At 38.0% G+C, this 12,820-nt stretch overlaps 1 protein-coding gene across 1 annotated transcript in view; it reads left to right on the plus strand.

The window, feature by feature from the left end:
- LOC115577022 (major facilitator superfamily domain-containing protein 6-A) overlaps nucleotides 1-5,315 on the plus strand; it is a 34,396-nt gene extending 29,081 nt beyond the window's left edge. Inside the window, exon 8 of the mRNA XM_030409784.1 lies at nucleotides 5,289-5,315. Within this exon, the coding sequence (XP_030265644.1) occupies nucleotides 5,289-5,300 (12 nt within the window). The 3' untranslated portion in view covers nucleotides 5,301-5,315. The remainder of the gene's footprint in view (nucleotides 1-5,288) is intronic.
- The last annotated feature ends 7,505 nt before the right edge of the window (nucleotides 5,316-12,820 follow it).

Here is a 12,820-nt window from a genome sequence, read left to right on the forward strand (position 1 = left end):
TAGCAGTAAAAACTCCACCGCGCTAATGACGCCTGGCCTCTTTTTTTTCTGAACCCACTGCTTTCATTACGCCGCAAATGATCCACATTTGTACTCGATGTGACCTTTTTATCATTTAAAGCAAATCAAAAGTGAAACCTTGACAGACTGCACGTCATTCATACTGCAAAGGTGCTTTTTGCACTTTTTCAAAATATTTTGAATCCTCCGCGACATCTTGATTTAGTTTCTCAGCGCAGATGTTGTTTTTTGAACATCAGATATGACGAGTTCAATCAATCAGACCAACTTTATTTACTGGATATTGCAGCTTTGTGTTATTAAGAAAACAAAAATGTATTTAGAGACGGATGTGCAACAAGACAGCAACACAATATGGACAGTTAAAATAATAAAAGGTGAAGAATAGTATTAACTTCAGTAGCACAACCAGGGCTGTACACCTGGAAGTTGATGTTAAACAACAAAACAAACAAGATTTTATATTTTAGTTTTGAATTTTATTGTTCGATTGTAATTTCTGTAAATATCAAATATTTAAATATTTATTGTTAGTCTCATCACCAGCTCGTCAAATACTGGCGATTTGCTTCTGAACTTGACGAGTTGTGAATTCTTACAAATCAGACCTTCAGAGGAGCAGTTCACCCAAAAATGTACAGTCTCCTCCCCCACGCTGATGGGAAGTCGGGTGAAGTTTCCGCAGAACAGTTCTGGAGCTTCACAGTAAAACAGAGCTGCAGCATTCTGCTGTAGCTGGAGACTTGATTTAAAACAGAAAAACAACCCCCAAAAAATCATCGAGTGTCTCCAGACAGCTCGTCTGCTGTGATCCAAGTCTCCAGAACCCCCCGAGATCACAAAACAAACCCAAATGAATCAGTGACTGAGGCCGAAGTTTCATGTCTCCTGTTCTGTTTTTGTGTTTTTTTACACCAAACAAATGAATTTCACTGAAAAACAGTTTCATCACAGAGACTGTAAAGTACCTAAAAACATAGTTGTGTGGATATCGGAGCTTATTTTGGCGCCATTTTGCAACCAGTTCATAAACCTCCAGTCTTAGTTTGGACAGGTTCTTCAGTGATTGAATAATTGACTGTAAGTGTTTTTGGATTTGCATGTGATTCCTATGGAAATGTGTGATATTAAGCGCCCATGACTTCATCATTAGAATTTTAATTTAAACAAATCTGCACCTTTCGTAATTCCAGAGTTTGACTTAGTATGTTAAATGTCACGTCTGAGGTCTAAAATCCATCTCGGTCTGACACATGTTGAACATGACTCACCTCCTCTGTAGTGGGCTCAGTGAAGCATCAAGGCGCTGTGGTTAGAAGCTGTGCTGTAGGTGAAAGGTTACTGCCAGTGTGTCAAACAGCAGTCACACTTACATCATGACGTTTCTCAATTACATCAGTTTACTCTGTGTTTTTTTGATAAAATATCAGCTCGCGGCCGCGAAGCGTTAAATACGCGGTGTTGGTTTAAATGATGCTAACCTGCTACATGTAGCATTGTACGTTCATGAGAGCTTAAACAACTTTCTTCTTTTTCTGTTTCTGGTCTGAAAGATTCATGGTTTGAGTTTGGAAGTGATGGCTAGTGAGTGTGAAGCGATGAAGTTGGAGGTTGACGCCAAACTAATAATCGCCATGTTCCCGACGTTGTAGGCCGACTGACGCCTGATGTTAAACTGACGTCCGCTGCTAGCTAGGTTTATCGTTCAGGCGCTAGCTCGACGTATTAGCCATGGCTGCTTCTTTCACATGTAAGCTTATGGGAAAAGCGTGGCATCTTTGAAAGTTAGCCTAAAAGCCTGGCGCTCTTCCTGGGGGGCGTGGTCTTTTCAGATACATTTTGAACCTCAGGGCTTCCGTAGATTTGGAACGAGCATTTTATGAATGCTATGAAATTTTACCTGACTTTCCATCAGTAGCAGGGGGCGGAGTTAATGGCTCCATTAATCCTCAGAAAGATGCTCCTCACATGTGCAGAACTTGCCTTAGAAACATCTCGTTTTTAGGTTTTCTTCAGCATCACAGTGATCCAGTGATAGTTTGTCTTTAAATACATGAGTGCACTGCCAACAGGAAGTGCTAACAGCTAGCTCGGCTAAGTTCTAATGGAGTTTTTGAGTATTTGTTTACCTTTTAAAACAAGTCTCCAGCTTCGCCGGTTGTTTTGCTGTGAAACTCCAGAAATGTTTAGTGGAAACTTCGCCTGACTTTCCATCAGTGTAGTTTTGTACTGGTGACCTTAAAATCTCTGCTTCCAATCCAGTAAAAGATCTGAGAACTTCCTCCACCGCTGCTAACGTGAGGCGTCCTTCTCAGCAGTTTGGACGTGACACATTTTCAGACTGGATCTTTCACGGAGGGGATTTTGTCTTAAGGTGGTAGTAGATGAGTGTGAAGGCTGCAGATTTTCACGCTGGCACATTTGCAGGCAGCAGGGCCCCTATAGCTGTTTCTGCCGTCCACACTCTGCAGTAAAGTTTCACACACATAAACACACTGCAGGAACACTGCAGTCTCTATCTGTATGTCACATAACCTCCGCCTACGCTCGCTACGCCCACACACATCCTTGCCCAAAACGCCCACGCGAGTGTAATCTGTGTGCAAAGACACACACACACACACACACACACACATCGCCCCTATACACACTCCCCGCCCACGCAGGCACACACGTGTTCAGTCAGACATAAGCCGCTCATACCATCCCACACTTTCTCAACAGACACAAAGTAAGACTCTGCTAACCAGGGAGCCTGTGCAAACACACACATTCTCCCAACACACACGAGCTGTGGCCTTGAACGGCATCGTAAAACTGAAAAAAAAATATATAAAAAAAAAACCTGCCAAGCTTTAATAGAAACAAAACCTGCTCGGCTGCTTCAAATACTTTTCTGACCAGATTTTCTGATTTCACAACATTTGGAGTGAAGTCACATCCACGCCCGTCTAAAACGTGTCTGCCACCCAAACACACGGGGTGGAGACGACAATAAGAGGCAGCACACTCCTTTCTTTTTTTTTTCCCTTTTGCAAATGTTTTATCTCCTTCTTCTTGGCACTGCCATCATCCTGTAACCCATATTCCCTCCAAATGAAAAGGGACACTCCATGACAAGCACTACCACCGCCTGGAGACTGAATCATGCCGCTCTGTTGTTCCTCCTCTCTTTTTTTTTTCTTCTTCTTCTTTCCTCGCAAAAGAGGAACTTGGATGAAAAGAGCTGCTTTTTTAGAGCGCAAAGTGTTGAGGATGTGGGTTGGTGGGAAGGGGAGGAGAGGGGGAGAGGAGGAGGGGAGGGAGGAGACAGAGGGGAGGGAGAAGGGGAGCAGAGCAGCGTGGGCGCTCTGACAGGGCGAGGGGCTGACAGGCCCAGGCGTGGGCGTGTCATTGAAATGTGTTTCTACTCCGGGGGGGAGAAGAAGAAGAAGAAGAAGAAAAAGAAGAAAAAGAAGAAGAAGGAGGAGGAGGAGGAGGGAGGGGGGGAAAAGTTGCAGGGAAAAAGAAAAAGAGAAGAAGAGGAGAAAGAGAGAGAGGCAAGCCGCTGCAGAAATTAAACGAACAGGCGTCTCCTGAAAAGTGAAATATGAAGCGGCTCGGTGCCAAATGAGATACATCCTCTGTTTGGAGGGTTTGGAGGGGAGCGCACACACACACACACACACACACACACACACACACACACACACACACACACACACACAAAAAGTGACGCCTACTGGTTGCGGATGATTGACAGGACGACATGAAAGCAGATTGGTGCTGTCATGTGGAAACCTTGTAACTCTTGCTCTCGGCGGTTTTTAATGTTTTTTTTTTGGGACTAAATTGAAGGACGAGTCGAACAAATTTAAAAATAATCTGATGAACTCAAAACAAGACCAGAGCAGGAATATATTCACCTACACGTCTGCGGCAGAGAGGGGTGTTATGGGTAAAGTCGTAGTGCGGATGCTGATTGGCCGATCCAACAACCCGTCGGGAGGTTCTGGTTACTAAATCCATCTATCAAGGCTCGGTATTTTTAAACTTGGGCCCGACAGCATAGAGAGAGCCGGAGTCACGCCCCTTCACGTGGACCTCATGGGACCTTATTTCATAAAAACATGGTTGTGAATGAAGAGAGACACATAATTTATTGATCCTGTTTGATCTGTGACATCAATCACACACATGATGTCACACAAGATCATTTTCTAAGTAAAGAAAAGGATCAGATTGTTTTTTTTATCCAGACAGCGTTGCTGGAACTCAAAGTTTTCCATATTTTCAGAGATCTCAAGTTGCCATGTATGATTCTAGCCCCTGAGGCTAACGTTAGCTAGCATACTGCTGTTGACTGAAACTTAAAGTAACACCTTCAGTTTCCACTGAAGAATAGAAACCAGTGTCGACGCGTCTCCTCGCTCGTCCAGACTCGTTTAACCTTCTGCTTTTGTTTATTTGTCATGACAGTAAGTTTACGTCTGCTTCCCCGGGTGCGACACCCTTACTGGTCTTGTGTGATGTGCATTTTTGGGTGATTGAAGATTTTCCCGATATTACTCTCGTATCTGTGCAATAAATATCAAGCTAGGGCTACTAACCGTTAGCTTAGCTTAGCATAGAACTGGAAACACGTAGCACGGATCCCTCCAGAGGAAACAAAAACAGCCCACCAGCATCTCTGAAACTCACATATTGGCAGGATAAATGTCTTTTGTTTTAAATGAACAAATCTACTTGTGAAAGCAGCAACTTGTGGTTTTCCTGGCGGTCATGAACTGGACTATTTCTTGGCTTTACCCTTCATACTGAGCCGTACTGTATCCTGGTGTTTCCTCTCAGTCGTAAAGGACAATAAGTTTGTTTTTGAAAATGTTAATGAGCTTTTTTTCTTTAAGCGAGACAAAAGCGCAACTTCGAGTGACGATCTTGACTTTCGTCTTCTGTGAAAACAATCATGTAAATAAACTCTGCATGCAGAAAGGAAGCCGCTGCAGCTCTGAGACGGAGGGCACTGGTGTAAAATTTGGAAAACTGGGACTTGTGGGAACAGGCAGCCTGGGTGTCGACCTACCTCACAGTGTGGGTGGACATCCTATTTCCTGCCGGCGCTCTCGTTTTAATTTGCTCTTGTTTGGTGCTTGTTGTTAGATATTGAGTGTGTGTGTGTGTGTGTGTGTGTGTGTGTGTGTGTGTGTGTAGGTGAGGGAAATAGAGGGAGGGAGGTCAAAACACAGAGATACGGAGCTGATATTCCTTCTCCTCTCTGCTTCTTTCAGAATTTGATTTGATCCCCGTCTGCTCGGAGGCTGATCTGTGGGAACGTAAGAAGGTCATATCTGCATAATAACACACACTCACACACACACACACACGCACACAGAGCAGCCAGACGTGGATTTAGAGGCTGAAGGTGGGCGGACAGGAATCCTACCTGCCTACCTGCTCCATGTGTGCGTTTGGAAAACACATCACAAATGTTTGCATGAAAGTTCATCTGTGACCTTGGAAAAACCCTCGTTAAAATCTCAACTCAGAGGGGTTTTTTCGTTCAGCGTTTTCCAGGTGAAGAACTTTTAGGTTGACGGTGAATTAATTTGTAGGAAAATGATGCCAAGCTGAGTCAAATTTAACAGTTAAAGACAAATTACTTTAAATATGTAATTCATGCAGCTACGTACTGTTTTAAACAACTTATTTTCTCTAAATTAGCTTTTTTTACGGCTTGTAAATCATAAACATTTAACTTAAAATACACATTCAGTAAGAAAGTTTTACATACAAATCATTATTGAAGTGTGAAAGTTTGTTATTTGTTGTAAAGTATGATTTAAACATTTTGGGATTTACGCTTAATTTGCTTTGTTTCTGAGAATTTGTCCGTCATGTTTGTACAATAAATATCAAGCTAGAGCCATCAGCTGTTAGCTTAGTTTAGCATAATGGCTGAAGATTGATATCACTCTCATGTCTGTACAGTAAATATTAAGCTACATCCTGTTCAGCTAATCTTAGGAAACAGGGAAACTGCTCGTCCAGTTAAGCTCATGAATTTACATCCTGGAGTCTGAAGCTAAACGGATCCGGATCAGAACAGAATCTGATGTGACTCTGGGTGTTTATTCCTCTAGATGGTCTAAATTACATATTGTCGTAACATATGTTGATCACTGGGTTGTTAGAGGAGCCTCAGACAGGGCCAATATAAAGCTGTTTCCCCCTTGTTTCTCTTCTTTATGCTAAGCTAGGCTAACCAGCTGCTTTCTTTAAATGCACAATATGCAGCTCAACATTTGCCTAATGTTGTGAGGGGAGCTCTGGAGGAATAAACACCCAGAGTCACATCGGATTTTGTGCTAAGCTAAGCTAGCGTCTGCTCCTTTGAGCGGACAATACGTCACTTCTTCTTCTCGTGTTTTAAAATAAAACAAAAGACATATCGCAAATGTTTTGTAGAGATCTCTGTATTAATCCTGGAGGAATAAACACCACTGGTTGCCATAAAGAGATTTATCCGACTTGCAAACCTGGTAGTACTTTTTAATATTTTTATTTCCCACACAACACAAACTGTAAAACATTCTGATAGTTTAGTGGCGTCAGTGCTCTTCACTGAGTTAATATGTACCAACAAATATCAGATTTCAGCTCACCTGGGATTTTTTTTACCTTGTTATCAGCATGAAACTCCTGCAGGATTTTAACATTCCACCTAATCTGCAGTTTTGCTTTGATATTTGTTTTAGTTTCCTTCAGAAATTAATTAGAGGATCTGAAAAGCAAGTAGTCCCACCCCATCACCCCCCACGCAAACACACACACACACACACACACACTCTACAAATACTAGTTTTCTTATCATTTGGGCTTTTGAAGACACATAAAAGGAGCCGCAGCCTTGAGTGCAAATCGTACTTCTTCTATTCTATTCTACTTTTTCGGCTGCTGTGCTCGGAGTGTGATGGTGGTGGAGGTGGGAGGGCGGGGTTTGGGGAGTTGTGGAGGGGGGAGAGGTGTACAAAAGCCTTCCTGGATTCATCCCCAGGGTGTTCCACTGGTGGCGGCCTAATTCCCCGGAATAGCTCACTGATGGGGAATCATGCAGGCGAAGCGATCGTGTGGGGATTAGCTTCGAACCCTGATGTCAGGGGACCGACGTTTACAAGCTCTCAACTCGCTTTTCTGGGCTTCATCTCGCATGCAAATACTAAGTGATACTTCTGTAGTTACCTCCGCTGCATGATGATGTGACCTCTGACCTTTCACCTCTTTCTTAGTGGTTTAAGTGTTAAGTTGACAATTCAGGAAGTGACGCTCACCCTGCTTTTATATGAGGTGTACGAGTGTAGCAGCAGCAGTGGGGTCACTTCAACTACTACAAGTGTTACAAATACTCTGATACATACAGTAATGTGGTGTTCTTTGGTCGTGTACATACAGTGAGTAAAAGTACTCTGGGTATAACCCGTCACACACACACACGCACACACAGAGGGCTTCCTGCTACCCACTTCCCTGCGTTGGAAACCATTTGCATGTCACTGCTGATTGTAAAATTGTGAAATCTGAATTGACTATTTGCATGCCGGGCTGTTTCACTGACGCACGCACACACACACGCACACACGTGAGCACAAACCCACCTGTAGAGACATCACTCGCCGATCGCTATGACACACCGATGTGTCACATTCAAACTGCAATATGACACAGATAACATTTGATCTAAATGTTTTGAATTTGCAGGATATTCTGGTCACCGCTACTTTTTTAGCAACCGTTGGAAATATGTTGTACAACTTTTCTAAATCTGTCGACTTCCTGTCACAGTCGGTCAGAACACAGAACCTTAAGACTCGTCTGAATCACAGCTGTGGTGTTAACATCTCTGCTCAGACGGGAACACAAAAGTACTTTACATGTTGTTTTGTTTTCGCCCACAAAGCAGCGATAAGTAGCAGCTGATGCAGGTCATCGCTGTGACCTCAGCAGTAATGTATATAGAGAGCTTTGAACCATCTTACGGTCTCTCTCATCAATACGTTTACTGACGGAGACAATGAGCTGCAGCTGAAAGGCCACAGAGGCTGATGAGTCGACCTTTCAACTTACCGTGTTGTGCAACACTCAGTAATGAAATTCATGCTCCAACACCTCAGTTTAGACTAAATATGCACATGTTTAAATATTAAATGTATATAAACAAAGATGCAAATAAGCATATTTCATGTTGAAACATTCAGATATTACATAAATACGAAAACACAGATTTACATTATATAAACATAGATGCATATGACAGATATCTACATATATATCCAAAAATACACACCAGCAACACAAGAGCACAAGACATTGTACACATATATATATATATATATATAAAATATAATACATACAAACATATTTTATAGAAATACTGAGATGAAAACATGGACATTTGCATGTATAGAAAACGTTTACATATGAACACAAATTTTAAAATCCACATGAAGAAAATAGAGATGAAAACAATACATACATAAAAATAAATATAGTTTGTTTATGTCAACAAATTATAATCATAAAATGTTTTGCTACTTGCTTTTAGACGGCATACATACGGATATTACATATGAAAACGTATAGACACTTTGTACGTATAGAAAATGTATCATATTATAACACAATTCATAGATTGAAAATATACTATTAATGATATTTTACAGGCATGTGGTAGACATAAAGAAAATGGAAAAGGAATTGATATATATATTATATATATATAATATATATATAATATATCTATAATATATATATATATATAGTCTACTCTTTTCTAAAGTGTACTATAGAAAATTCATACAAATGTACACAAACCTATACATAGAACATAAAAGTGCATGAGGAAAATATACATATGTTGTTTACTGTGCAGTACATACAGTAGAATATGCGCCTAAAAAACACAACATACACGTATAAAGACGATTTATATATAACAAACATACTATTAACGATATTTTACATGCATGCAGTACGTCACATATATAAGACAACGCCCATGTACATATGTTACGTATACAAAATGTACATGAGGACACATTGTACATAAATATATTCTTACAATACTAGTAAAGACAAAGCATATAAAAATATATGTACATGTAGAAAATATACACGTTATACATTTTACAGAAAGCATTTAATATTGAGTATACTTACAACACTAAATAACAATAAAGGAAGCATTCACACATTTATATGTAAATATACTGTGCATAGTACATATACATACTGTGTTAATATGTGTACTTGAAGAAAAAGTACATGTGGTTACATTGTACGTATATGCAGAAAATATACATGAAGAAAATACACATATGTAGTTTACTGTGCAGTACATACAGTATAATATTGTATATACATACAATGGGTTACATATAAGAGGACGCACATATGTCACATATAGAAAACTTAAAATGACACATCGCAGTTTAACATTGAGTATACTTACAATAACGAAGTATATATATACTGTGTGTGTGTATATATATATTTACTTAAAGAAAAAGTACACGCGGTTACATGATACATATATGCAGAAAATACACATATGTAGTTTACTGCGCAGTACATACAGTATAATATTGTATATACATACAATGGGTTACATATAAGAGGACGCACATATGTCACATATAGAAAACAAAATTACACATTGCAGTTTAACATTTAGTATACCTACAATAACGAATAACAATAAAGAAACCATTTACACATTTATATTTATATATATATTTATACACTATGTACAGTATATATATGTGTACTGTGTGTGTGTATATATATATTTACTTAAAGAAAAAGTGCACGCGGTTACATGATACATATATGCAGAAAATATACATATGTAGTTTACTGTGCAGTACATACAGTATAATATTGTATATACATACAATAGGTTACATATAAGAGGATGCACATATGTCACATATAGAAAACGTAAAATGACACATTGCAGTTTAACATTTAGCATACTTACAATAACGAATAACTATAAAGAAACCATTTACACATTTATACAATATATTTATACACTATGTACAGTATATATACATACTGTGTGTGTATATATATATTTACTTAAAGAAAAAGTACACGCGGTTACATGATACATATATGCCGAAAATATACATATGTAGTTTACTGTGCAGTACATACAGTATAATATTGTATATACATACAATGGGTTACATATAAGAGGACGCACATATGTCACATATAGAAAACAAAATTACACATTGCAGTTTAACATTTAGTATACCAACAATAACGAATAACAATAAAGAAACCATTTACACATTTATATTTATATATATATTTATACACTATGTACAGTATATATATGTGTACTGTGTGTGTGTATATATATATTTACTTAAAGAAAAAGTGCACGCGGTTACATGATACATATATGCAGAAAATATACATATGTAGTTTACTGTGCAGTACATACAGTATAATATTGTATATACATACAATAGGTTACATATAAGAGGATGCACATATGTCACATATAGAAAACGTAAAATGACACATTGCAGTTTAACATTTAGTATACTTACAATAACGAATAACTATAAAGAAACCATTTACACATTTATACAATATATTTATACACTATGTACAGTATATATACATACTGTGTGTATATATATATTTACTTAAAGAAAAAGTACACGCGGTTACATGATACATATATGCAGAAAATATACATATGTAGTTTACTGTGCAGTACATACAGTATCATATGTTTACATATGTCACATGTAGAAAACGTACATTGTATATAAATATATACTTTAAGTATTCAAGGGTACAGAGAACATATAAGAAACACATTCTACTTATACATGAATATTTACTTTAAAGGACAAAGTACACACATAAACACGAATATAAATAGATGCATGAGGAAAGTATGTACATGTACACAGTTTATGTGTACTGTATGTACAATAAATACATACTAAGACAGTTAACAGACAGTGGATGTCCTCATTCAGACGGCCTGCACTTTTAATGCACGTGTCTTTGTTCCTTCACAGACAGGTTGGAGCCTCCTGAGCTGCACATCGATCATCAGAACATAGATTATCTATCGACTATCGGTTCTGACAATATTTACAGATAATGAAATAACGTGCACGGTAATAATTGAGTTAGAGAACATGAAGTGCGCACACTGCCGCGGCTCTCTGAGGCTCTGTGGGTGTTGAACCTGCCTGTGTTTGGTATTCCGTGCAGAAAGCCTCCCACGCCCCGTGTGTCCGCCCACGCACGGATTTGCGTCACGCAGGGAGCAGCGTGGGCGAGAGAGAGAGAGAGAGAGAGAGGGAGAGAGAGAGAGAGAGGCTCTGTGGCAACCGCGCGGAATATCCCACTCTGCTGCCTGCGTGAAGCGTGACGCGTTAGGACGAGGCGACACAGGAAGCGCTGACAAAGTAAAAGCATCTGCAGTAACTCGTGAAATAAAAATCATGTGTCAGGTTTATTGACAAGGAAAAGTCCAGAATCATACATATGTGATGGAAAAATATAAAAAAGTAATATATCTCTATATATATTTATATATATAGATTTAGTAATAAAAAACACAGACATGCAGTATTGATTAGGTACTTTTACATTGAAATGTACACAGTAGATGTAATTTTTAATCTCCTCAGTGGTGGAAAGTAGATCAACCACCATGTTGTTGAAAGTACCTGAAAGTCAGTTTGATATTAGATTAATAAGTAAATTAATTAATTTCATTTAAAATTAGAATTAAAAATACATATATTTACATACCATGTGTATGTATATTTACTGTATACTATCAAAATCAAAAATTATTTTTTCATGTATTTTTTTTTTTTATTAATACATTTTTTAAAAAGTGCTTCTTTGGCTTTGATGCAGCCTGCAATTGCAAAGTAATTTATAATCTGTGTTATAGAAAGTACCCAAAAGTCATATTTCTCTTCAGAAGTAAAGATGTTAGAATATTATCTCAGTAAAAGTGAAAGAAACTTTACTGGAGTATTCACACTTTCTGCTTCTTTACACTTCTACTCCACTACATGTAGCTTTAGTTACAGTTACTTTGCAGATTACACACTGCATCAGAGCCAAAAATGCACTTTTTAAAAATGTATTTATGTATTTATTCTGTACTATCTATATAACGTGCACGGTAATAATTGAGGTAGAAAACATGAAGTGCGCACACTGCCGCGGCTCTCTGAGGCTCTGTGGGTGTTGAACACAATTATATAAAAGAAATAAATGTATATATATATAAATATATACGTAAATACATGTATGTTTTAATTATTTAATTACTTTTGCAACTACATGTAATATCAGACACTCAGACTTTTACTTTTACCAAAGTAATATTTTAACATGATAACTTTATTTTTACTTGAGTATGACTTTTGGAGACTTTTTATTAAAAGTATTTATAGCTTTAGCTACTAGTTACTTTGATAATCGAGGTCTTACATCCAACATATGCTCAATTTATAAATAAAAAAACTATGAATAATAGATTAAGTTACTTTTTAAAATGATAAATTATTAATATTGTTTTCATTTTGAGCATCTTGTTATGTTGTGTACTTTTACTTTTGACACTTTAAACCAAAAAAAACAAATAAAGAATAAAATAAAATATATGCAGCTCAACTTGAACCCGCAGGAAAGAATACATTTGATCACATTTGGTTATCTATTGTATAATTGTAAGGATACATTCACGTGTATTTACACCATCCAGCCTCAG

Source organism: Sparus aurata, chromosome 24, assembly GCF_900880675.1.
Source record: "Sparus aurata chromosome 24, fSpaAur1.1, whole genome shotgun sequence".
Lineage (NCBI taxonomy): Eukaryota > Metazoa > Chordata > Actinopteri > Spariformes > Sparidae > Sparus > Sparus aurata.